This window comes from Lacerta agilis, chromosome 2 (genome assembly GCF_009819535.1).
Source record: "Lacerta agilis isolate rLacAgi1 chromosome 2, rLacAgi1.pri, whole genome shotgun sequence".
NCBI lineage: Eukaryota > Metazoa > Chordata > Lepidosauria > Squamata > Lacertidae > Lacerta > Lacerta agilis.
Window position 1 is genome coordinate 14,188,627 of NC_046313.1, and position 26,057 is coordinate 14,214,683.

A 26,057-nucleotide genomic window follows, 5' to 3' on the forward strand; every position below is an offset into this window, starting at 1 on the left:
CAGGATTCAACCTGAATCCATTAACCACCATCCATCCTCCAACCGCCTCCAAGCACTCACACAGGACCTTCACTGGTTCCGATTTAAAAGAGAGGTAGAGCTGGGTATCGTCCACATATTGATGGACACCCAGCCCAAACCCCCTGATGATCTCTCCCAGCGGCTTCATATAGATGTTAAAAAGCATGGGGGAGAGGACAGAACCCTGAGGCACCCCACTTCTTTTGATCTGGATCTCCTCCTTTGAGAAACAACAAAATAGGTCTGTGGGAAGCACTTTTTCCACTAATCATAATTCATCTCCCCCACCCTTAGCTATGATGACTTAGTGTTCTTGGAATCACTTTATCTGTACATACTATATCTAGGTTTTTAATTCTGCTTCTGTGAGTGGCTTCTTATTAATGTAGAATTCATAAATCAGCACAACCTCCTGTCATGGGACAAAGATATAAGGGAAATAGTTAATGTCATTTTTTATTATATTAATACAGATATTATCTCCTAGGAATTAGTAACATTTAGGCTTGTTGCAGACTACTTGACAATTTCAGAATTAAAAAGAAAAACTTTTTCCAACCTAAGCTAAGTCTTATGTGTAAAAAAAAAAAGTTCATAGCAGTTGCAGAAAAAATAACCCACCACAAAGTTTATCCAAGGGACAAGCATAATAATATAACTTTATTTTTTTATACAAATAAAGCACCACTCTGCAAGACATCCCCCTCCCCATTCATGGTATACATACATTTGGAACATTACCTAAGATTGAACATGATAAGCATCTGTAAATGGAAAAGAAGTGAGGTCTCCTCATCCAATAATATCGCACATGGGTGATGTTATGATTTTACCTGAACTTCCTGTTAAACCTGTTAAGAACATGAATGATGACTCTGCTTCATTCCTATAGTTTGTAACTATTCACTTAATAAACTAAATTTCAAAAGATGCAAAATTAGATTTCCAGTTGAAATGTTTCCTCCACAATAGCAATTTGGGGGAAATGCCCAGTTTCTTAACCACCATGTGTTAAAGCATGTTGCACAAAAACAACACTTTGGACAGGGGAGATTGTTGGTGCATCTCAAAGGTATTGGAAATGTAAAATATAGGCTTATTTGGCCATAGCCCAAAGTTTATTTTGTTGAGCTGTAATAAAACTTGGGTTCAGGCAGCTCATGGAGCTGCCTATCAAGTAAAGAACTGGGAACAAGGAACAACTTCAGTCTTCTCCGCTTCCTGAACTTCTCAGTTGTTATGAAATGAACGAGACAAGAACGTACATCATTTGTTGGCTGCATGAAGATCAGAAAAATAAGTAGAGCAGTCCAATTAGAGCTTGGCTTATTACCTGGGTGCTTTAATACCCGAAGAACCCCACCTCCTGCTTTACCGATAATGCTCTGTAATGATGGTTCTATAATTAGGTGACAATTCTTTGTTGATGATCTTCAAAGCTGCAGTGCCTCTGAAATCCTGCAGTGATTAGTACATCAAATGTTCAAATGTCTGCCCAGTCAGGTAACTTCAACCACATCAAACTGAGCTCAGACCAAGGTGCTTCACAGGGATTAGCAGATCTGCACACGTGCAAAATATTTGCAGACATAGTCAGATTTCTATAGGTAGAGCTGCTTCATAGGTAGAAATTCCCTTTGCTCCACTGCAGACCCTCTGATGCATTAAAATGAAAGCCCCATTGCACCTTAAAGACAAATGCATTCATTATTGTATAAGCAGCCTACTTCTTCTGAAGTAACGACGATTATTTATTTAAATGATTCATATCCCACCCTTCCTCCCAGACAAACCCAGAGTGGCAATCCTATGTATGTCAACACAGAAGGAAGCCCCAGTGAGTTTAATTTGACTTAGTCCCAGCAACTAGTGCAATCCTGCACATAAACCACTCATAAAACAGTATTAAAAACATGAAAACCAGCAAGAACTTGAACCAGAATAATTTGGTAATGCCTGGGAGGAAAGAAAGGTTTTCAACATAGTAAAGTCGAGGTTTGCTTCTCTTCAAAGGGAATTCCAGAGAACTGGTGCTTCTATGCTACACAGGCATGTGCTTTAGTCACAGCATGCTTTACCAGGCACAGGGCCTTCTCGGTAGTGGCGCCCGCCCTGTGGAACACTCTGCATCAGATGTCAAGGAATTAAAAAACTATACAACTTTTAGAAGACATCTGAAGGCAGACCTGTTTTTAATGTTTGACATTTTATCATGCTTTTGTATTTGTTGGAAGCCACCCAGAGTGGCTGGGGCAACACAGTGAGATGGGTGGGGTACAAATAAAAAAAAATATTATTACTGTATTATTATTATTACTGCAGGGCAGTGCCTTTTTCAGGGGGTACTCAAGGGTACACAGTACAGGCACCTATTTTGTTATTGTTAAAAAGTGTGACATTTACCGGTACTGTAACAACTTCATGGCGAGTACCGCCACCTATTTTTCTAGAAAGCAACCCCACTGCTGCATGGGAATGTAGCACCACCAGTAAATCTCAGTGACTGGGATGGAATACTGTAAAGGGGGAGAGGCAGGTTCTCGGGTCCCCTGACTCCAAAACTATGTAAAGCTTTTCAACACAGCCAGCAAAACCCTGAATCTAGGTCTGTAGCAAATCTGCAGCCAATGCAACGCTTTCCACGGAGGCATCACGTTGCCTGCATGTTTTATACAACAAACTGACACACGGCACATGGAACGCATCAAAGGCTGAGATTACTTGGCAAACCAGCAGCTCAGTCCCATACATATTGGAAGGTCTTGTAGCGCTCAGCTTGCGGTGCAACAACCCAACAGAAAACGAGGTGGCTTTTATGGGCACATCATAAGAACTGTCAAACTTCTTGCAGATGCGAGCTTTCATGGCACAGGGCTGAAAAGTGACGCTGTAGCACATTCGATTGCTCCTTTAAGGTGCCGCCGCAACACTATTGTGCTTGTGTGACATACTTTAATTGGGCTGTTGCTCCAGAACTCATATACCTAAGAAAACCTGCAGAGGTTTAGGCTGCGGAGGGTGGGGGCAAGGGAAGCGCATCTAATGCTAATAAACCCCGCCAAAGCAAAAGAATGTACAAGTTTCCTTTTTAAAAATAATTTTTATTAAATTTTCTGTTTTACAATTTCAAATACTCCTTTTACATCCTTAAGTTATCAAGGACTTCCCTTCTTCTCTTTCCACGGTTCATTTTACATATCTTTAACCCCTGCATATTTTACAAACATACCAATCAGTTTTCCATTACAGTGGTATCTCGGGTTACAAACGTTTCAGGTTACAAACACTTCGGGTTACAAACTCTGCTAACCCGGAAGTGGTACCTCAGGTTGCGAATTTGGCCCCAGGATGAGAACGGAAATCGTGAGGCAGCAGCAGGAGGCCCCACAAGCGCACCTCAGGTACGAATAAAGTTCGTAACCCGAAGTACCACTGTACTGCACTCATCAAAACTTATTTACACTGTTGAATTTATCTTAATGCTGCCAGCGTTTTCAGCTGTACAGTTATTTTCCATATATTCAATAAACGTTTTCCAGTCTTCTTTAAATGTACGTCAGTGGTGTCCAAACTTTTTCCAAAGAGGGCCAGATTTGATGAAGTGAAGGGCCGTGAGGGCTGACCAAAGTTGTTATATTTTTTTTACGATTGAAATTGTTGAGCTTTTTTAAGGATTTTACCCCAGGAAATAAACTGCCACAGGGACCAGATTGAACAGACTGAAGGGCCGGATTAGGCCCTAAAACGGATTTTGGATATGCCTGACGTATGTTCTTCTTGTTGTCTTATTCTATGTGTTAAGACTGCAAGTTGTGCTTATTCTGTCAACTTAAGTTGCCACTCTTCTTTGGTTGGGACCTTGCTCATTTTCCATTTTGGGGCTAACAAAGCACGGGTCGCAGTTGTTGCATACATAAATAACCTTTTCTGACACCTGGGAATTTGGTTCTGAATTATCCCAAACAGAAAGGACTCTGGTTGGGGGGGGGGGTACTTTTAAATTTTGTTTTTCTTCGCAGGCTGGAGCGGGGGTGGAGAAAAGTACTTTTAAACATCCCCCCCAATTCATTATAAATAATTTCCCAATACTCTTTTTTACCCTTTTACATGTCCACTACATAGGAACGCGCAAGTTTCCGACACTTGGGAATAAGCGCCTGTTCTCGCAGCGGCAAACACTGCGTTACCCCCCCCCCAAGTCCGGGGAATGGTTCCTGCGAAGAGCAGCCTCAACGCCCGCCACCCCCGCTTCAAAGAATGGTATGCTCCGGCTGCAGCGCAGCCGCGCGTGCAGCTACCGGCACAGCGGCCGCCATTACTTCCGGCTGGGTCATCGCTATGGGGCTCCTCAGTGTCCTGCTCGTGGCCCGGAAGCGCTTCTAGCGGTGGCCCCGGAAGAGAAGGAGAAGTGGGAGGGCTCAGCCCTGGTGGAGAGGCCGGAGGAGGCGGCGGCGAGGGCGACGGCGGGAGGCGGAGCTTGTGCCCTTTCGCGCGGTTACTAGAGCGGAGTCTGGACTGTCGCCGTCGCCGGTGGAGAGAGCGACGGGCGGGGAGGGGCTTGAAGAATATTCGCGGCGACGGGGGGCGGGGGTGGGCCTCGGGGTCGGGAGGGTCACAGACTGGAGGGGGTTGGGAGGTTGAGAGGAAGAAGATGCTGCTCTTCGTGGAGGTGAGTGAGGGAATGAGGGAGGGAGCGGGCGCGCGCACGCGCGCGCGACGGTGGCGGGGGGAGGTTGGCCCGTTTTGAGGCACGTGACTCTGAGGCGGCTCGCGCCCTCGCTGCCCGCCAGGCTGCGCTTGTGGGGGGGGGAGGGTTGGGACTGACACAGCAAATATCACCGCCTGTCCCTCCCCCTCTCCCTTACATTGGGATAATCATCAACTGAGCTGAGGGAAGGTGGGGGCGAGGGGTGTGTGCGAGGAGGAGGGGAGTTGCCCAGTACGCGCGCGCTTCCTCCCTCATTCACCCCCCCCCGCACGTGCGCGCTCTCGCTCTCACGCAGAGACCCCGGGCGCTCCATGCGGGCGCAGGAAGCTCACGCTGCCGCCGGGCGGGTAATGTGGCGGCGGTGGGTGGGGTGGTCTCTTGCCTCGGTGGCTTGAGATGTGCATATGGGGCTGGAGGTGGGTGGCTGCCTCGGATAGACGTCCCGAGGGGCGGCTCTGCTGCTTGGGGAGCCGGGTGGTGTGGGTGTGCCCCCCCCCAAGGGCAGGCGTCGGAAGGAGCGGGAGGCCTTCGAGGCCGGCGACGGCGGCGGTCCGTGCGTGTGTTGGGTGGGTGGGTGACTTTAAGGCTCCCGAGAGCTGGAAGCGTGGCTCGGGAGGGTAAAGGCGAAGCAGGCCTCTGGGCCCAGCTGGCCTCTGTTGAGAAACGGAGCGGCCGCGTTTGTGCGTGTGTGAATGGGAGCTTTTTTTGTGCGTGGCTGGTTGCTTTGCGTGGAGGGGGGTGGGGAAAGCCCGGGTGAAGGGAGGCCTTGAAAGGCACTGCAATGACCTTTTGTAAAAGTTGCTCTGGTGGTGGTTGCGGCGTGGAACATGGCCGGGCACGTGTGAAGGTTACACATTGAGGCCCGCGCCGGGGAGGGAAGATACTACTAGAACTATTTCCCCACCAGCATATCATCCTATCTTTTTTTTTTAATAAAACCTGGAAGATTTCTTTTTACTCCCTCCGCCCAAATAGCTCCCCCCCCAACTGCAGGCACATGGCATGAGTGCAAAATAATCAGCTGACTGCCTGGCTTTCTCTTGCCTAGCTAATGCTTTGAGTAGATTCCAGATTGTATTGTTCTTATTGTAGAAATGTTGCAACTTAGCAACTTGGCGCTGGCTTAACTGTGCCCATAAACAACACGCTTTCAGTGGTGAAGGGGTGTAGTTTCTGGATCTGAAGGTGATTTAAACGAGATGGGTTTAATCGGTTTTCTTATTTAAAGGACTTAACACATTGTGATTATTGCAATAATATTGTTACTCGTAACTAAACTATATAGCTTTGCATCTTCTAGTACTGTGTAAATCTATTAGAAGGAAAAGTTTGTGAATGAAAGTTGTATGTAGCATATGGCTGTTTTCAAACAGTGCAAAGTCAAAATGGAGAATGCCATTTTCATATGCAATTCCAATCTTTCTTGTGATAAGATAAGCAGTTACTTAGATTAAGAAAGCATAAAATTGTTTCTCGTGTTAAATATTCATTTGGAGTATTACTTGTAGATCACTTTTATACATGCCTTGAATTCAGTGGGACTTTCTTCAGAGGGACTTACTAACAAGTAAATATGTATTAGAAGACAGCCTCAGGCACCCATTAAAACAATGCATGATGAAAGAGTGAATGCCTTTAATGCGTTTTCAGCAGAACCATTGACTTCTGACAAAGGTGTGTAATTAGAACCTATTTGTAAGTCATACATTATAATTTTTTTATTTCACCAACAGGCCTTTTATTATCATGAGTACTTAAAGGGTGGCCTAATGTGGCTGTTCAGTAGTATAAAGGTTATTCAATATAGATTGACTTTAGGTAAAAAGGGTTTGTGACTCTTAGTGTTCCAAGGTGTGCAAACTGTCAGAAAACTTATGAATTCACAGCACATTCCTATACATGTATAGTCATCTCATCACTCCACAGTAAGTACATAAGGAATCACAGGAGTGTGTGAATAATAGGAATAATCACATCTATTTAGATGCAAACATGATATGAAGGCTAGGGACTAATTACGAAAACTTACCATAGAAATAAATAAGCAGCTGCAGTAGTAGCCATTCACAGTAATTTATTACACCTGGAGTGCTAGAATACTTTACCTATCTTAGAAAACAAAACAAAAATGGATATAAGCAGACCAGGAGGAAGAGTCGGTTCCTGTTTTAATTTCTTCTATTGGGAAAATGGTATGACTGTTTGTAATGATTCATCATTTGTTAGTAATAAATTGATTTTCCTAACTGAAAATGCATGCTTTTAAGAATGCAATCCTATACACACTTATCTGAGTAAACATGCCTAGGAATGTGCTGTAATTCATACAAAGGTTAAACATATGCCTATGGTGAGCCTTTCATTTTTTTTTAAAAAAAAACCTTTGTTTATAATAATGAACCTAGCCCCCACAACAATGTTTGTGGCACATTCTTACTGTTTTAGTCTGTTTTGTGGAATGGTTAGTAGATTGAACTTCAGCACAATTGGACGGCTCCCTTTAGTGCAGTGAAGCGTTTTCTCTCAACAGGAGAGCAATTTCTAATCATCAGTTTGCAACAGAGCTGGTGCGACTGAGTTTGATTTCAAGTACAGTTGTACCTTGGAAGTTGAATGAAATCCGTTCCGGAAGTCGATTTGACTTGCAAAGTGTTCAGAAACCAAAGTGTGGCTTCTGATTGGCTGCAGGAAGCTCCTGCAGCCAATCAGAAGTCTCAGAAACCCCATCGGATGTTCGACTTCCAAAAATAGTTTGCGAACAGGAGCAGTCACTTCCGGGTTTGCGGCGTTTGGGAGCCAAAACGTTTGGGAACTAACGTATGCCCCCATGTATAAGACCCCCCCTATTTTTGGGGAGACAATTTTGGGTAAATGAGGGAAGATGGCCCAAAGTTGTTGAGCCTCTCCCCCCCCAAGCTACGGGCAGTAAACACTCCCTAGATCGTTTCCTGTGCACAGCGGCATCAGGGGAATTTGCGCTGCCGCTAGTCATCCAGTTGGTGGGAGCTCAACCTCCACCGATGCTGCCGTGCGTGGGAAACGACCCAAGGAGCTCCCGTAGCGCCATCGGGGGAGGTTGCGCTCCTGCCAATGAGCTGGCTGGCGGTGCGCTGCTTCTCCCCCCCCCCGCCAGGCACCACTATCCGTTTATTGGATGACCCCAGTTTTTTTATTTGATTTATGAGTCAAAAAACCTCGTCCAGTACACGGAAAAATATGGAAAGCTGTTCCAAAACCAAGGTCCGACTACATGTTACCAGCATGCTATATTTGTGATAGCTGTTTAACTTGTGTACCTTGTGCAAGATCTTCTAGCTCACGGGTGGAGAACCTTTTTGATTTGGTGGACCAGAACTTTATCTCCTCCCTCTCCACACGCCTACTTTTGCAGGTGGGTGGAGACACCCACTTGTCTATCATTAATGTTCTGAGGCTGTCAGACGATTTCATAGGTGTGCATTCTTGCTCACCTCTCAAGGTTGCCCTGTGGGATGTTAGGGGAGGAGTTCTGCTTCAACAGCATTTTTCCTGCAGGGAATGTGTTGGTGAAACAGCACCCAGCTGAATTGTAGTCTGCTCAGCAGCTGATGAGCAGAGTCTTCAGTCCTGCTCCATGCTGGGACCTGAGCAGGATTTAATCTCCCTTCTTCAATAGATGATTGTGGATTAAATCCTGCTGCTTTGGCTCTGTATGCCAATTCTCAGCAGGGGAATTGATACGTGCAGCCAATGCACAATTGAACCCTGACCATCAGCTGACATCACCCACCAATGGCTGACTGAGAGGTGGAGGTAGGCTTTGGGAAATGGCCTTCTGGGCCAAATTTGACCTGGTGGGCAAAGGTTGGTCTGTGAACTGGATGTTTCCAATTCCCGACTGGCTAATGACCATAGTGTTCATGGGTAAGTAAAAGAGTTCTAGGAGGACATGCAATTCTAAACATACTTGCTTGCAAATAATACTTAATTGCAGTGGATGATTCAAGAATGCAAGCTTTGAATTGGTTTTGATATTCCTGATTTTTCTTATTCAGCTAATCTTCATTTCTTTTTTCTTTATCAGTACCTTAGCCTCTATAATGACACCTCAAATCCAAATAATTGCCCATGTTGGTTTAAAGATGGTTGCAATTTTCTTTACTTATAGTAAAATTTTGGCATCTTGTTATAACATGGAGATTGAACTGGGAAGTCAATTTAGTGCTGAACACAGTGCTAAGAGGTCACTGTCTTTTTTTTCTTTTCTGTCTCTCTGGCAGCTGTGCAACTTTCAAACTAGGTAAGCTTCATTGGGGAAAGAGGCTGAGAGGGGATTCTGTGTGGTCGTTTGGCAACCATACAAGCATCTCTTAATGCTTCCTCTTAACCTGGAAGTGATGGGGGATGCTTCCATGGTTGCTTAGCAACTGCATGTATGTTTCCCCTTCTGCCTTGTCTGTATCATGCATACTAGCTCAGTTGGCATGGATGTGGCTGAAAAAAGTGCAGTTGTTACCACCACTCCTTGATTGAAAGTGTTAGCAAAGACTGGGAAGCAAAATCATTTCCCCCTTCAATATTTCCACTGGGGTAGTGATAGATTGGATTTGGCCCATGGACTGTCAGCAGTTTTTTATACTGAAGACCCTTCCATGTAGAGCTTGTCTGAGGCCACGGGCAGGAGTCTTGTTATAATAAACTTATAAACCCTAAACAACCCACCCCAGCCCCTTGAGGCCTGGGACAACTGTACCTGGCTGGGCCCCCACTGCTACCATATTTGTTGCTTTCTCATGTTTATACTGTATTTTGTATCTCCTAATCTGATTCATTATAAATTAGGAGTGTCGAATTACTAGTTCGCATTATATACATAATAATGCATCTCCTTATCTTGGATGAGTTTAGTAAAGTGTATATTGAAATACTTAAAAGTGGTGCTATGGCAAAGCTAACCAAGTACAGTAAAATGACTTGAGTAACTTACTTGTTGGAGAAATAATATACCTATGCTGAATAAAGGTAAAAAATCAAAGCAACAATACTAATTTGTTCCTGTTATCAATAGTTAAAAAGCCAAAAATATTGGGCACTGGTGAATGAGTGATACCAACATAGAAATGTGTGATGGTTTGAATTTTTAGTGGAAACTGCATGACACATCAGACACAGCTGCAGTGAAAGAAGTGCAAGTTATGCAGTCTTGGTATTGATTTTATTTGGCACCCTTTTGAATATTAACTGCATTGCAAAGTTAAGTCAGGCATGTGCTAGTGATGATGCAAACATTAATAATCAGCACAGAACACAAAGTAGGTGTGGATGGGTGGGGAATGGTAGGTAACACCTAGTGCAAGAGCTTCATTTTGCCAGTGTTACTTTAGTGCTGCCCATCTTGATCTTGTTTGGCAGAACTCTAATGGTGATCTGTTCAGGGATGGACTGTGGATTGTAGGTGTTTAGTATATTTGTTACTAAACCTTCTGGGTTAGATCCAGAGAAAAGCATGCAGAAAGGGGATTGCAGAAGCTGACCTCTACTTCCCCCAGAACTCCTCTGCTGAGTCCAGGGCTCTCTGTGTGTGGCTGAGGTGATCTTTGAAACCTTGGGCATGACTAGGCAGGGCACAAGCCTGCTAAGCCTTGTGGTCTGGTGCATGAATGCTAATGCTGTATTCAGTGTAACAAGGCTAGATCTGGTCACTTCACAAAACAATATTTCATGTCCAGCTGTTATGCTAATAATATGCCTAAAGGGCATGAAAAAAAGTTGCATTTGTATATGGTTTAGTCATAGAATTGTAGAGTTGGAAGGGACCATGAGGTTCATCTAGTCCAACCACCTGCAGTGATGCAAAGAAGGGGGAAATTATTGAAATTTGTTAGTTAAGCATTGTAAACCGAGAAGCTGCTGCAGAGCTGTTACTGAAAAGTTTTTACTGAATGACATCCTTGTGTAACAAGTTTTGTTACTTCAGCGCTGTTTGACACTGGCACACCTAGGATTTTGCTGCTTGCTTTTACTGTTTTTGCTCAATCATGCTTTGGCAACAAGCAGTAGAAATAAGTGGTAACATACTGGATTTCAGCCTGAGCTAAGTCCTCATGTATGAAATTTAGACATTTAACGGAAGCAGGAAGTTGGCGCAACAAGACTTCATTCCTCTAAACTGTAGTTTGAATTTGCTCTCTGAGGATTATCGTTGTTTAGAAACGACTTTAATTGGCCTGCAAACGGCTTTGATGCAAGCCCTCAAAAGGCACAATTATTAGATTGTGATTCCAGTTATAAGACGTTTGGGAGGATCTCTAGAATAACTTCACAGGTATGTGAAAAGGTTGCCAGTCATTAAAAAATTGTGTAGTCTTGCTTGTTTCACTGGGAAGCTTGTGCATTATGTGCAATGCAACCTCACCTTTTAAGATAAGATTTTTCTTTTTTAATAGCTATATTGCAGTGCTTGTTAAAGGAATTTATATTTCATGATAGTGAAAGAATAAGTATGTATGCAATTACCAACCAGCAATCACTACAGGACTTGAAGCTTTCAGCCTCTAGTGGCTTTGCGTTTTTTTTCTTCAGCACTGTTCTCAGAGAACACATTTCACATAATATGTGTAGAAACTGCTACAAAAAATATGCAAAACATCCAGAACTAAAACTTTTTTTTAGACCTTCATCCTTGCTGCGCTCTCTCTCTCTCTCTCCCCCCCCCCCCCCCCCGCTTTTGCTGATCAAACTTAGTTCTTGGGCGAAACCTGATTTGGAGCTAAGTACGCTAAAAAAGCTGATACAAGCCTGGAGTGCTCAGAACAGGTGAAAGAAAATGTAATAAGAAAATCACAAATCTTATCAGCTGCAGGAGGATGTGTTTTATGCGCTCTTTTGGACATTCCATTGTAAACTGAATATTTGTGTGTTATTCTTGCCCTCTCTCACACACACCTTTTGTGTGGAAGTTAATTCTGGCAATACTTCAGCCATCTATGATGGTGGAGAGGTGGAAACTTTAAAAAGACATATGAGGGAGTGGTTGAGGTTACTCATCTCCATCTCCAATAGTTAATAAACACAACCTAACTTCAAGGCTACTTTAGAAGCTATAAACCTTATTGGAACTTTTCACCTGCATGAGGAAAGCAATCCAGTTGCAATTCTTGGAAAGAGTAGTTTCTGTTGGGTCCCGTATTTTCTCAAAATGTATCTTCAGATTCACTCCAATCTCCACCAATTTCTCAGGGTAGAAGTGGATGAGTCCTGCTCAAAAGCAGACCCAGTTCAATGCCTCTTTCCTTAACCGTAATGTTTAGTAAGGGATGCATGTGATGTGATAATCACATTGTGCACATCCCTGTCCCTGCTATATATCACTGGCTGTTACGGGAACAGGAATAGGTTCAGCTCTGGCTGAGGTGTTATTTATTATATACTATAATGGTAATCAGCATACTCTTATGTCAGCTTTCCCCAGGGATAGTAAGGGAGGAAGGCAAGATTTTATCTTTTTAGGTGTATCTTGTAAAGTTGCTAAAAACCTTGTACTGTATATTGTTTTGGTTCCTTCTTAATATAACAGAACGACTACAGCAGTCTTTCTTAATCTTCTGTCTTCCATATCTTGTTGGATAACAACTTACATAGTCGCTGATTTGGTCATGCTGGCTGGGGCTAATGAGGTTTGAAGTCCCAGCATCTGGAGGGCAGTAGGTTAGGGAAGCCTGTTAATATGTTATGTATTTTTTTAATAAAGTGTTAGAATTTGTGCCTTTGGCATGCCTACCTTTATACATAGTTCTATTAAATAATTTATGACAATGGCATGCAGAATTTGAGATCTAATTGAAAATATAAGGAAGAAAAATAATATGCTGTGAATGGGAAGATGGGGGTACCAGTTTCTGGTTGATGCTTCTGCTTTATCCTTTGCATTTCTGTACTGTCACAAGTCTGACACTGGATAAATTGGGGGGAGGCAGAACTGATTGAGACTGGATTCAAACTGAATGTTATGACATGTGATTTAAAAACCAGCTATGTTGGAGTGTACCTTACTCTTGAGAAAGAATCCAATCAATCAATCAATCACTGTTTTACCCATGTCTCTGTTCCAAGCCTTTTGAACACAAACGGAGGTGAAGCCAGTTCATATTTTGGGGGACATAGGTGTTTAGTTCACAAAGCTATACTGATGTTTAGTTGATCTTGGTGGGGGCAAAAATTATATATGTGGCAATCCATACTGCTTCCTTATGCCCTATTTTTTCTGTTCTATGGACAGGGTATGGTACTAAGGCCACTCCTTGATGCTAGAGAGACTCCAGAAGGCTAGACTCTGGAATTCAACTTCCTTGTTCTCTGGCCTGTGCTTCTCTGTGGCAAGATGGTCAGTGCTTGTTCAGTATCATTATACTGTCTTAATAAAGAGCCGTATCTTCCTGTGTGTTGCTGCAGATTATATTTCTGTTGTTCAGGAGAGCCCATCTTCCAGAGAGCAGGTTCTTGAAGCTGGGGAAAAAGTTAAATTGCCAATGAGACAGGATGTGGTTATAAGCCAGCCCAATCCCTTGAAACATGCAGACAACTGAATACCTGGAAGCTTCTCATATGTTTTTGTTTCTGACTTGAGGGTCCTTGGCCTTCACAATAATTTAAACTTACCGATAGAGAGGGTGCATTATTGAAAAACTGTCTGCGGGTTATACTGATGTTAGGTATATTTTTTGAATGTTGGTGTTTGCAATGAAGTGCTGTTAAAGCAATGAAAACATACTTATCCATAGCAATTACTCCATTGGAGACTGCATAGTTCTTATCAAATTTGGCACTTACTAAGTAAATGAGAAGAGCCTGCTGGATCAGGCCAATGGCCCATCTAGTTCAGCATCCTTTTCTCTCAGTGGCTGAACGGCTGCCTGTGGGAAACCCAACGAGCAGGATTTGAGCTCAAGAGCGCTCTCCCCTCCTGTGGTTTCCAGCTCTCCAAATCAAGGGTGTGGCACCTCCTGACCAGGGGCCAAACCTGACCCACCAGGCCATTTTGGATAAGCCACACCCACCTACCTGATGTCAGGTATGGGGCGAGTAGGGGGGGGGGAGATTCAAATGAACAATTGGGAGCTTAAAGTGGATTTCTGATTCTTCCCTTGCTGGAGCATTATGATGTCTGATGATTGATGTAAAAAGTCCGTTGCACAGCACTTCTGAAGTTCTTGACAGCCAGCTGTTTATCAGGTGCTTGGGAACTGCAATGCAAGGGGCTTTGCCAGTCCTGCGCTTAGCAAAGGTCTGAGCATTGGGCTTGCAAAACTGCCTTCTGCAGGGATTGATTGTGCAACCAAGTTCCCCATGGGGATTTGGTCAGGCAGGGGTGATAATTTCAACCTTGCTTTCCGCAGAGATTAGCTGTGCAATCAAGTTCCCATGGGGAGTTGGTTTGTACAGCTGATGTAGCAGCATCTCTCTCGGTCCCACATCTTACATACATGAGGTATGTTTGTGGGACTTGTGGAAAATGGTATTGGGGGCCACATTGGGCTCTGTGCCAGGCCAAATCTGGCTGGAGGTTCCCCACCCCTGCTTTAAGAGCCTAACAGTGGTCTAGCATTATATGGAGGAGTTCCCAAAAGAAAAGTGTGTCCAAACTCCAGGAAGCATTTCATTCTTGCAGAATGGAACAGGGTTTTGTCCCTCACTAAGGAATGTATTTATCAAACCTAAAACCTCATATAGTGTTGTTGTTTTTTTGGGGGGGGGTGCAAACTGCAGTAAATACCATCATGCAGACAAGTTATTGCGGAGGTAGTAGGAGATAAAAATTGCTTACAAAGGGACTGTGGGGCAGGGTGAATAGGGGAAAAATTGTGCTTGCATATTTTCACAGTGGTTTACAATAATTGTAAGAAAGCCATACTGTTACACTGGGTTCCCTTAACCCATAGAATTCCTTAGAAATGGTTGGAAATTTATATCCCCCAATTATTCCATTATCTGCCCCACCGAGTTTTCACACTAGTCTTTAACTAGTTTGTAATACGGCCACCGCCCACTTCTTTTTAAATGGGAGATGCATCTCCAAAGCTTAACAGAAGAAATATTCCTGACCTTTTAAGTCTTGTTATTTGCTAATACACATCTTTTGTTTTCTCAGCAGGTAACATCGAAAGGTGCCAGCTTAAATCCTAATGCAAAAGTATGGCAGGAAAGCATGCAAGGAAACTCTGAAGCTGCACCGGCAACTAATGGCACTGAGCAATCATGGCAAGAGACAGCAGCTGTGCCGGGAAATAGTACAGAGGGTAAGATGTCAAGACCATACTTCTAAATATGAACAATGGCTTAATCCCTTGCTTAGCTAGGATTGTGGTTATTGTGTGACTCTAAATCCAGCAGTAAGAAGCAACCAGTTCTTTTGTCCTTGAAATCACAGTAGCAGCTTCTGGATGCTGGTTGTCTGTAACAGAAGGCATTACTTCAGCTTCAGAAGAGGCAGCTGGTTTGCTTGGATTAGCAGTGGGGAACATGTGGCTCTCCAGATGTTGTTTGACTTTAACTCCCATCGGCCCCAGCCAGCATGACTAGTGGTTAGGGATGATGGAAGTAGCATCTGGAGAGCTGTGGGTTCTCCAGCCCTGGCTTAGATAGAAATATATGTGAATTTGTGAGGAAGTGTATTGAAGATGTTCACATGGTTAGTATTCCTGAATGGGAATGATTCTATAAATTTACAAAGGCCCAATGATGACCCAAGTATCGCGCTAAGAGGGAAGCAAGTTGCTAAATGTACAGAAATGAATCTCTTTCTCACTTTGCCTTTTTCTGTTCCCTTTGTTTTCTTTTCTCACCTTTTCCTTGAGCTTTTTTCATCATTTCTGAACTTTAGTGAACATGTGACCCTGTGAACAAAAAGTTTGAAAGCTGAGGGCCATATACAACCCAAGTTGATTGAGTTGTTCCTTAGATCATGTGCGTGGTAAACACATTGGCAAAATAATGCCTACACAATTTAAGAATGGTGAAAACCTAGGCAGAATTGTGATATTTAGGATTATGCACAGCTTGAAAATTATTTGCTTTTAAGAAGTAAAGTTGGCTCACTAGTGATTTCCCACATATTTGTTGTGGAAATAGATTTTTTGAAATGTAAATAGACATTCCTAGGATTTTTAAGCATGTGCAGTCTACATGAAATGTCACAAGGCCTCTAGTTGTGTGGCCTCTAGTTCTTGGGGGTGGTGAGAAGTGTGAAATGTAGCCCATCATCCCTTGCATATTTGAAGTTTAGGGAAATGTAGAATTACTGGAATAAATGCTACCTGTGGGAGATTCTCTGCTGCAAGTAGTTGCTGTTTTCAAGGGAGAAGCAAGGTTGCTGTTAACCTTGTCTTGCTTGATTGTTCTGTTGCCTGTTCATCTCATATTTTAATGAACAATTGTTTTAGGTTTCAGTTTCCTGCTAATGCAGCGGGTTCTGGAGCAAACAAGATCTACTAAGGAATTCATTTTGTTAGGAAAGGTAGTTCAGATAGACCAGAGAAGGTGGTTAGGGAAAACTGGTGTTTTATGGAGTTTGCTTTAGCAGCTTCAAAATCTATATTTGCCAGACTTCCTATTTCAATTTTTTCCTTTCTTCGTGTGCTGCATGGAGGGGCACATACAGCTCCAACACACAAACCAGTCTTTCCCCTTAATATTCCTCACCCCATGTGCTTGTCTTTTCTCCCTCCCTTTCCTGAATTCCCACATTGCTGCTTAAACCTGTCAAGAACTTGGGCATTTAGAAAGAAAGCCATTTGAAGGGAAACTGCTGTTGGTATTTCCCCCTGGGTTGTCCTTATAAACGGCTCCCGTAGTAAAATAGTTTGATATTTATTTGCAGGTGTCATCCATTCATTGTTACCAGCAAACTTAGGAAATTTGAAAATGTCCCTTACAAAAATTTCTACATCACTGTAACACACATGAGTATGTTTCACACACAGTTTTCTGCTTTCCCAGAAACATGTTGAGTATTAAAACTGTATTAAAACTGTATTAACAGTATTAAAACTGTTATATAATCTTGGCTATTGGCAATGGTGATCACTTCTTAGAGGTCAGGGCTCTTACGAAGATGACAACTCGACCAGTTACTTAAGTACAGTATGTTTTGTAACCTCAGCAGCAGTTCAAAGCTGTTCTTATATAAAATAAACATGTAATACTTATTAAATAATTGAATCCACGATTAGTATTTGTCTGTGAGTGGGGGAAAGAAGGACTTCTAAATTCAGCCTTCTCCATTAATCCAAAGTTGACTGAAACTGGATGAAGGGAGCAAGTAATATATAAAAGGCCCTGCATACTCAGTGTATGTGTGTACAGGTGTATAAAACTACATTGTTTGTAATGGTAACATTGATGGTTGTCAGGAGTTGGGTTTTGATGACGTTTGTAAGCTCCTTTGGGGAGGAAATGTCTAAAAAAGTGGGATAAAACAAGAATGGAAGGAAATGCATTTTCATTGCTTGCAACCTGAGCTTCTTTTCCATTTATGGCTTTTGTACTTGTGCCAGGTAATGCTGAGGTTGCAGATGATGGTGCTAAGCAGTATGAAACAATGTATTCATCCTGTGAGCCGTCAAACAGCTCAGGTGTTGAGGAATCTGCGGCTAACGGAATGGTCTTGACACACGAAGAACTTGGATACCAACTCTATGATGTTTCTGGTAAGCGTCCAGTCTACTTTGCGAGAGCCCGTAAAAATAGGTACCTCCCCGTTTTTCTGGATATTCAGATTGTATGTTTTACCCTTTGCATCAGCAATATCCATTACATATATTCTGTGTCGTAGTCCATTCATGTGTACTGCATGGGGATTATCAGCAAAACTCAGATTTAGAATAGTGACATGGTTTATTTGTTTCCTTCCACACAATGCACACATACAAGCTTGTTGTTAAAGATGCAGGGTGGTCTGACAATCTCTTGAATTTCTAAAACCCTCAGGTTTTGTGTTACTTTTAAAACTTTCAGTAGGGTTGTGAAAGAGCAGCTTGGAAGACAATGTGTGGAGGTAGTACAGTGGGGTATATTCTGAGAGTGAGATCAAAGAACTACTGACAGTGGCACTTAGGAAAAAGCTTCAGGGAGCCTGGAAGGGAAGCAAGAGGTGATGTACTGTTTCAGGGAAGAATAAAACAATCTTTCTAAGAGTGTCATGCAATATTGTAGTCTTTGTCAGTGACCTTGTAGACTTGCCTGGTGTCTTCAGAAAGTATTGACCCCACTCCTTGGATTGAATTTGAAAGAGCATGTTTATAGACATATACAACTGACACTAGTATTTTTTGACATATTAAACCCTTACGAAGATGGTGCTTCCCCCCCCCCCCAAGTTGCTTACAGTCCTTAGGCAAGATAGTCACACTGCAGTAAAATTTGCTGCCATAAATGACACTGCATTTTGAATGAAGCACATATAAACCAGTTACTTCAGATGTGGTCATGAACTTTCCTTTGTGTACCTGGCAGTGTGTAATATTTCAAATGAGGGGTAAGTCTCAGGACATTAAGTTCTGACTGGAAAGGAACTGATGCTCCATGTATGCTTTTCCTTCCCATGAGATGTCTGTGCTGTGTGTAACTTGTAATAACAAGGAGCAGGCATCATGCATATAATCAGGGCATTGTTTCTTTTCAGACTGGGATGGGGGAAAAGATGGGAGTTCTGCATCTTTGAAACTACCCAAAAGAGAGAATTGACTTATCAAATCCCAAGATGGCAGTTTTCACCCTCATAGTAAATAGTTGGATGTTTTCTCAACTTCTTCAGGATAAAGATGTGCCACAAATTACTGTATGTTTTGCACCTTCCTTTGTGTCACAGTGCTCTTATACCTTTCTAGTCAGTCTCCTTTATATCATTTAAAAGCTGAATGAGCTGAGACCAGGATCAGTTCGAACTCACGGTTGGATTCAGATTAACCATAGCTTGTCATCCATAGCCCTCTAACATGTCTCTATTGTGAGGCTACTAATAGCTTACCTTTCCTCAGTTACAATATTCCTGTTAACTTGAAATGAAAAGAAACTCTTAATTTTATGCCAGCTTTTAAACCATGGTGCTTGGTCGATCAGGCAGTGAAATTTTTCTAAACCAGAAAGTGGTTGTTTTCACACTCATCATCCCTGTTTCTTTGGTTGTGTCACAAGTGACATAATTGGACATGTTTAGGGTAGGTGAAATAGTAAAATCTTTTGTGGGTTAGAAGACCTTACTTCATGTCCAGTATAAGCTTTGAAATGTTTCTGCTTGCTGAGGTGCGGAGGAGCTATAAACTGATTGTGCCATTAATAAAGCAATCCAGGAATATCTGTTTAGAGCAGAAATATCAGAATGGATTTTCCCACGTGCTAGATCATTGTAATAAAACCACTTAATAACAATAAGTTTATATTTTGTTGTTCTACTAAAAGTACCTGTTGCAGTGCTAGGGTACCTCCAGCCAAGCCATGCCCAGCTGCCATCATACGGCGTCAGGTGTGGGGCAGGTCATGACATTTGGTACTTTGTGGGCTGTACCTTGGTCCACACAGTTTTATTTCATATGGATTCCTAGTTATTCAGTGGGTGGCCTGCCACACAGGAAGTGGGGAAGATAATGATCTGCCAGTTTATCACTTCTGACCTAGAGTTATGTGCAACATAATGGTAAAAACATATAAACAATGAAAAGTATATACAAGAATACATTTCTAAACTCAGTAACAAGATAAAATATAGCCAATATCTTAAAGTAAAACTTGTATCATATATCAGATAAGAAGGATGGCAGTTCTTAAACCTGCACTTCTGCCCCCCTCCTATGTACGTTGGGCTTTGTTTTCTGTCTTGTGGTTTGTTTGTTTTTTAAAGAAAAAATATTAGTAAATCACTCTGGAATACATTTTTTTCAGATGAAGGCAGCCCAGTCATTTCTCCGGAAGACTTGAAAGAATGTTTAAAGAAACAATTGGAGTTCTGTTTCTCACGGTATTGAACTCTTTATTAAATGTATTGGTAAACATAATTAGGGCTAGATATTGGCTCTTGCCATGGTGTGCTCCATTTGTTCGTGGGAGTGCAACTTCCATTGGCTCCAGCCAGCATGGAGTCCAACAGTAACTGGAGGGCAGTTTACCTTTGCTTTAAGGACTCTTATGTAAGTGGTCAATTAAAAAGAAGAAGCAAATGTTTCCTCTTGAATCCTCTTGTTAATATTTGGCACAGTGCTATTGTGACAGATCAAGGTTGGCATTTTGCCTCCTGACCCAGTCAAGATTCTGAAATTCTTACTGTAAAAAAGAAATGCAAGTCACTTTTTAAAGTGTTTGTTTGTTTGTTGAAATATTTTCCTTTCTCCTTTGTGTTTTAGTGCTGTTTTGTATCGATTTTATATTGCTCCCTGATGGGTTTTTTTACTAGTTTTTGTGCTCGTCTGGTTTTCTATTAATTCAGGGTTGCATCCAACAAAGTCCTCCCATGACAGCAAGGACCTCTGTCTGTGCAATGAACCTGCATCTTTCCTTCTCTCTCCACATGCCCCCTGCTCCCCCAAGATATGCTCCAGAAGGTTGGGGAAACCCTGGAACAGATTTTGAGGGGTGGCGTGGGAGGGCCCAAGGGCAGAGGAGAGAGGAAGTCCAATGAGGAGCTGGGCATCCTTGCAATAACAGGACATCTTTGCTGGATGCAGCTTACTGTTGTTCTGTATTTTTTATTGATACTGTGAACTGCCCAAAGGTGATGTATGTGGGGTATAAATGTCTATAGATAAGTAGGTAGCTGCTCCTGACAGTTCAGGATGCACTAACCAGGCCAAAACCATAAGGCAGGTGTTTCTTTGTAGTAATATGCAACACAAATTGGTAATACTGTATCAATATTTAGAACAAATTGGTAAAATGATGTTATGTTACTGCTTTCATGATGTGTATGATTCCATCCTGTGATCTTGGTATATCTCTGTTACATGAATGTGTACAGTATAGTCCTACACAAAAACATTGTATCTTTAAAAGTTTCCATTTTTTCTTAATGTTTTGAAGTGTTTGATATAACTGCCCCTATGATGTCACCCTGATTTCTGGGTATAATTTTACAAAGATGCTTGTTTATTTATTTCTAGTGAGAATCTATCCAAGGATCTTTACTTGATGTCTCAAATGGACAGTGATCAATTTATTCCAATATGGACAATCGCCAACATGGAAGGAATTAAGAAATTGACAACTAATATGGATCTAATTGTGGAAGTACTAAGATGTATGTCAAACTCTTTTCTTAGCTGTATTTTTAGATGCATTTACTCCTGGATAAATAGGTGCATTTCTGTATCTGAGAAACATATGTCTGCACCGAAGGCACTAGAGAGTTGTTGCTGTTTTTAACTGCCTTCCACTCCCTTAAAGTGAAACGGCACTGTTTGATTTGGAACTGCTTTGGTGCCCTTCCTATACATAAACCTATTATGTTTGAGCTATGTGTAACTGAAGGGAAATAATTACCTTCCCCTTTCATGCCCCAGGGTGAGATTCAATGTAGCTTCAGTGAGTTTCTGCTTCTGCATTGGGGCTCATTCTTATGTTACCTTTCTCTCCTCAGAGGTCTGAATGGCCTTGAGCAGATTTTCATGTTATGGAGGCTGGAGAGAGGTGAAGGGAAAGTCCTGTGTCATAAGTGCATTGTGGAAGTGAGAACGTCACTGGATGTTGCCCATAGATTTGTTGCAGTGGGTTTTTCTGGAGTAATGCCTACTTTGGTTTCTGTTTCCTCTGGTTGAAACTTCTTTACCAAAAAGGGGAAAGATTAACATGAGAATGAGCAGAGCTTATGGGCTCTGTTTTTTATATCCTGTTTTTTATATAAGGCAGCAATACAGCTAAGCTCAAAACACATTCACAGCACAATTCTATTCATTACTCGGAAGTAAATTCCACTGGGGCTTATTCCCTAGTAAACATGTAAAAACTATTCTTTAGATATTTCTTCTTTTTAAATTCAGCTACTCCTATAGTCCAAGTGGATGAACGAGGAGAAAAAGTTAGGCCAAACCACAAACGATGCATTATTATTCTCCGCGAGATTCCTGAAACAACACCTGTAGAGGTAAGAAAACATTCAAGCGTTCCATTGATATAACAAGTCGGAAAAAGTACCATTCTGCAGGGAAACCCATCTGGATAGAAAGGACCAGATTCAGCTAGCTTGGTGCACTTGCAGAAGTCAGCACAAGGGCTCATGGTAGCACAATGGGGTTTCCTCCCCTCCCCCCCTTGCACCACCTTCAAATCCATTCTGTGAGGTGTGAGGAGATTGTTCTGTTGGGCAAACAGAAATGCTTGTCCTGATGGAAAGATCTCCTTAGCACGACATTGAGTTCCATCCACAGCAGCCAATCACCTCTCAGGATTAAAGATATTTTAAGATGTCAATCTTGCAGAAAGCTTTCCTTTTCCCATTGAGAACTTTGAATGATGTGCATTGTAGTAAGGCAATACTCTCTAAGGCATTATTCTTGGTTAATCACAATAACTCCCTCCAGGCTATTGGGGAGATTTGGAATATTTGGTAGCGATCATTTCCGCTTTTGTAAAGCATAACTGAGTAGCAGTTGCCATACCTATACTAAATGCACCTTAACAATGGCATTTTTAAAAAATTGAGAGGTTAATTTTTTTAGTTGTGAAATATTAGTTCACAATAGCTGTGGATATGGATATTTGTTTTGGAACAAGCTTGCTTTGTTTTGCAGGAAGCCTATTTGACTTAGGAGATCACATGGTGGCTTTACAGATTGTTAGCAATCTTGTTTGGAAGTTCAAGTAATGTTTCTTATTGTGGTTGCTAAATTCACTGTTCCACATTTATGTAAGCAGAGTACAGGTCATTGCTAATGTAGGTAACAGTGCTTCTCTGAACTTAAGCATTTTGTACTCTAGTAGGAATTCAAAATATTTAAAAATAAAATTATAAACATAGTACTGCATATATATTAATTCACTCTCTTTGACTTTTGTCATAGATTGCAAAATGCCCTTGTTAATAATATGTCAAGAAAACCTATACAGCAATTGTAATTTACTGAAATAGTCTTTTTTTTCCCTCCAGGAGGTAAAGGCACTGTTTAAAAATGAAAGCTGCCCCAAAGTGATAAGTTGTGAATTTGCTCACAATAACAACTGGTACGTTACATTCCAGTCGGACACTGATGCACAGCAGGTAAGAAAATCATGTGGTGGCCAGCATTTTACACTGCTGTTATATTCTGTCCTCTCCTAGTGGGTGAAGGCAGCCAAGAACAGTTATGAACCTATGTCTCTCAAAGCAATCATGTAAACGCAGCCAGAAGTTGAGAAGCGGGGAGAGAACTTTAAAAGACTGAAGGCAGCTAAGAACACACAACATTGCTTCAGTTACCTGGGGGTGTGTGTGGCATAGCAGAATGGGCCTATCCCAGCTGATCCAGGGGTGTATTTGCTGCTTTGATATGGGTAGGAAACCCTTTCAGCTCAAGAGGCACATTACCTTCCAGGCAACTTTATTGAGGCCACATGCCAATGGTGAATGGCAGCAAAGGAGGGCGGAGGAACAAATCAAATGCAACCATTGTAGAGTAAGCTGGCTTCTGGGCACACTCTCACACCCTGTCCTTCATCAAAGCAAATAAGAGGCATTATCAGGAGGTCTGGGACATATTCCAGCCTGGGAAAAGCACACAGGCTAGTGAAGATTGTGTGGGAAGAGTTCTGAGGGCCAGAGGCAAAGGTTTGGAGGACTGCCACCAGACCAGCCACTCCAGCTTTAATTTAACACTTTATGTGGCAAAGCTCTTAACTGTTCCTAAAGTAACCTCTGTAAAAGCAGCCAGATTGTTTTTCTTTCTTTTTAGCTCAGTTTGTATTTATGCAGATAGTTCCATAAACTTTCCAATATCTCTGAAGTGTAATTCTATCAAACTCAGTCTCTCAGTGAATGTTTTTGTATCTGTACAGGCATTTAAATATTTACGGGAAGAAGTTAAAACCTTTCAGGGCAAGCCAATAATGGTAAGTTGCCTCAAGTATTCTCGGATCTTGTTATATTTTAGTATTTAAATGATGGGTTCAGCACTGTGGTTTTAATACCAGTTTGGTGTAGGTGTAATTTTTCTCTCCAAATTGGTTTATTTTAATCATGGTTTAAAGCAAGGGTCAGGAACCAGCCGGATCCTGGTCTTTCTCTTGTCTCCACCCCCTGCCTCCCACAACCAAGAGGGCCAACTTTTAACATTGGAATGGGACTGATGAAGAACTTCCTAGTGCAGCTGATCCCAGCTGGTTGTTGTTTTTGTAGGCTCTCTTCAGGGGACCACAGCCAGCTGATAGTCACTGCTTGCAGAGAGCTCTCTGCTGCACTTTGTCAGGGCTTCGATCAGCTGATAGCCAGGCCTTCAAAGTGTCTTGCAGAAGGCTTTGCAGGCACGTTTGATTGCCTGTGCCTGCAGCCCACTTTTGGCCAAGCCACAACAACTTGCCGCATACATGACATTGTATATGATGGTCAGGTGTAGGGCAAATGGTTATGGCTTGAACAGAGGTTCCCCACCCCTGGTTTAAAGCATGGTTAGCATTACTGGAGTTGACTACAGTTAAGTCTAATCAGGTTTGCATTGCGGACATGGTTTTGGGGCACTTTTTAGTCTTATTCATAGTGCCAAACGAACAACATTAAACTATGGCCAAAGCAAACCATGAAAGTGGGAGATGAGAAGGTAGCACATCCTCAATGTGGGGGAGAGTCTGCTTCAAGCAGTGCTTTGCAAAACTGCAAAGAGCATTTTGACAGGTGCACGATCCCACCTTCTGGTGAATCATGCTAATCCTGGTCAAATATACTCCTCACTCCAGCATTAGTGGAACTACTTGCTCTTGCTAGCATAACTACTATGCAGATCTTTCTCAATAATATTGAATGACAGTGTTAAATAGTCAGTTTCAATTGTTGTGACATTCTGGAGAGAAGGCTTATATTGGGTATTTGGAATATAGGACTTCATCCCAGAAGCAAACCAAATTGTAAACTTTGTTGAAAGTGCATTCTTCGTTTACTCTAAAAAGGTAAAGGTAAAGGACCCCTGACAGTTAAGTCCCGGCACTGACAACTCTGGGGTTGCGGCGCTTATCTTGCTTTACTGGCCGAGGGAGCCGACGTTTGTCCGCAGTTTTTCCAGGTCATGTGGCCAGCATGACTAAGCCACTTCTGGCAAAACCCAGAGCAGCACATGGAAACGCTGTTTACCTTCCCGTCGAAGCGGTACCTATTTATCTACTTGCACTTTTGAAGAGCTTTCGAACTGCTAGGTTGGCAGTAGCTGGGACCGAGCAACTCATTTACTCTAAGTCTTAGCAATTTGTAAAAGCTATTTCTGCAGGCTAACCTGATTGATGAAGGAAGTAATACAAATAATTGTGGCTTCCTCTTTTCTTTTACTCTTAATACAGACCTTTTAATGGCCTTGTCACCATGTATAGTAAATGTGCCGTGGTTTCATCTTCCTTTTACAGGCCAGGATAAAAGCCATCAACACATTTTTTGCCAAGAATGGTTACCGGGTAGTGGATTCCAGTGTGTATGTTCAGCCTGTTCAAACACAAGCACAGTTTGCCTCACCACTGTTTATGCAGCCTGTATATAGTCCTCAGCAGTACTCCATCTACAGTATTGTGCCTCAGACATGGTCTCCAAACCCTGCACCTTATTTTGAAACACCACTGGTAAGCTTATGCTTATGTCTCATGTGTGAGTCACCTGGGTTTATCTTGCTTCAGTGGCTGAAGAACACTGTTATGTCATTAAATATCACTTGAGTATTTTTTAAAATAGTCTTTAAGCATTTTCAGTACTAAATACAGATAAACTGTCTTATTCAAAATTACTGAGTGGTTTTAAAGGTCTGCTTGAAAAACCATGAGATTCTGCAATGGAATAACAATAATAAATTTGTGCCTCCTCTAGCTATGAACTACAATTAGTGGGTTTAATAATGTTTAGCATTCTACTAGCGGCTCTGGAAGTAAGCTACTGAGGATTATAAGACTTTACACACAGACCTTTTAATTTTAAACTAGTGATAGATAATCACTACAGCCGCTGGGATATAGAGGTTTGGAGAGATGTTGAAGAAGCCCTGCTATGCAAGATTATCCTCAGCAATCCCTGTCTTTGAAACTCTGGGAATTCTTGCTGTTAATACGTATAGAGAAATCCCACATTGGTTCTATCCTTCTCTCCTTGCTTGAGCTAACATATCTTGCCCCCATTTTCCTGCCTTCTTATGTGAGCCCTGACTTT

At 42.2% G+C, this 26,057-nt stretch overlaps 2 protein-coding genes across 3 annotated transcripts in view; one reads left to right on the forward strand and one right to left on the reverse strand.

Moving 5' to 3' along the window:
- The window catches only part of FAM186A (family with sequence similarity 186 member A), a 29,076-nt gene extending 24,034 nt beyond the window's left edge, over positions 1-5,042 (reverse strand). Inside the window, exons 1-2 of the mRNA XM_033135794.1 lie at positions 5,021-5,042; positions 4,320-4,640 (exon numbers count right to left, since the gene is read on the reverse strand). Coding sequence (XP_032991685.1) covers positions 4,320-4,640; positions 5,021-5,042 — 343 coding nt within the window. The remainder of the gene's footprint in view (positions 1-4,319; positions 4,641-5,020) is intronic.
- LARP4 (La ribonucleoprotein 4) overlaps positions 4,982-26,057 on the forward strand; it is a 36,324-nt gene continuing 15,248 nt past the window's right edge. The window contains exons 1-9 of one of the 2 annotated variants that reach the window (XM_033138691.1): positions 4,982-5,076; positions 14,856-15,003; positions 17,260-17,412; positions 19,643-19,718; positions 20,854-20,990; positions 21,730-21,833; positions 22,836-22,946; positions 23,720-23,773; positions 25,271-25,480. In XM_033138691.1, the coding sequence (XP_032994582.1) occupies positions 5,041-5,076; positions 14,856-15,003; positions 17,260-17,412; positions 19,643-19,718; positions 20,854-20,990; positions 21,730-21,833; positions 22,836-22,946; positions 23,720-23,773; positions 25,271-25,480 (1,029 nt within the window). In that variant the 5' untranslated portion in view covers positions 4,982-5,040. Of the gene's footprint in view, positions 5,077-14,855; positions 15,004-17,259; positions 17,413-19,642; positions 19,719-20,853; positions 20,991-21,729; positions 21,834-22,835; positions 22,947-23,719; positions 23,774-25,270; positions 25,481-26,057 lie in introns of those variants that run through there. The other variant, XM_033138690.1, reaches the window with a different exon arrangement.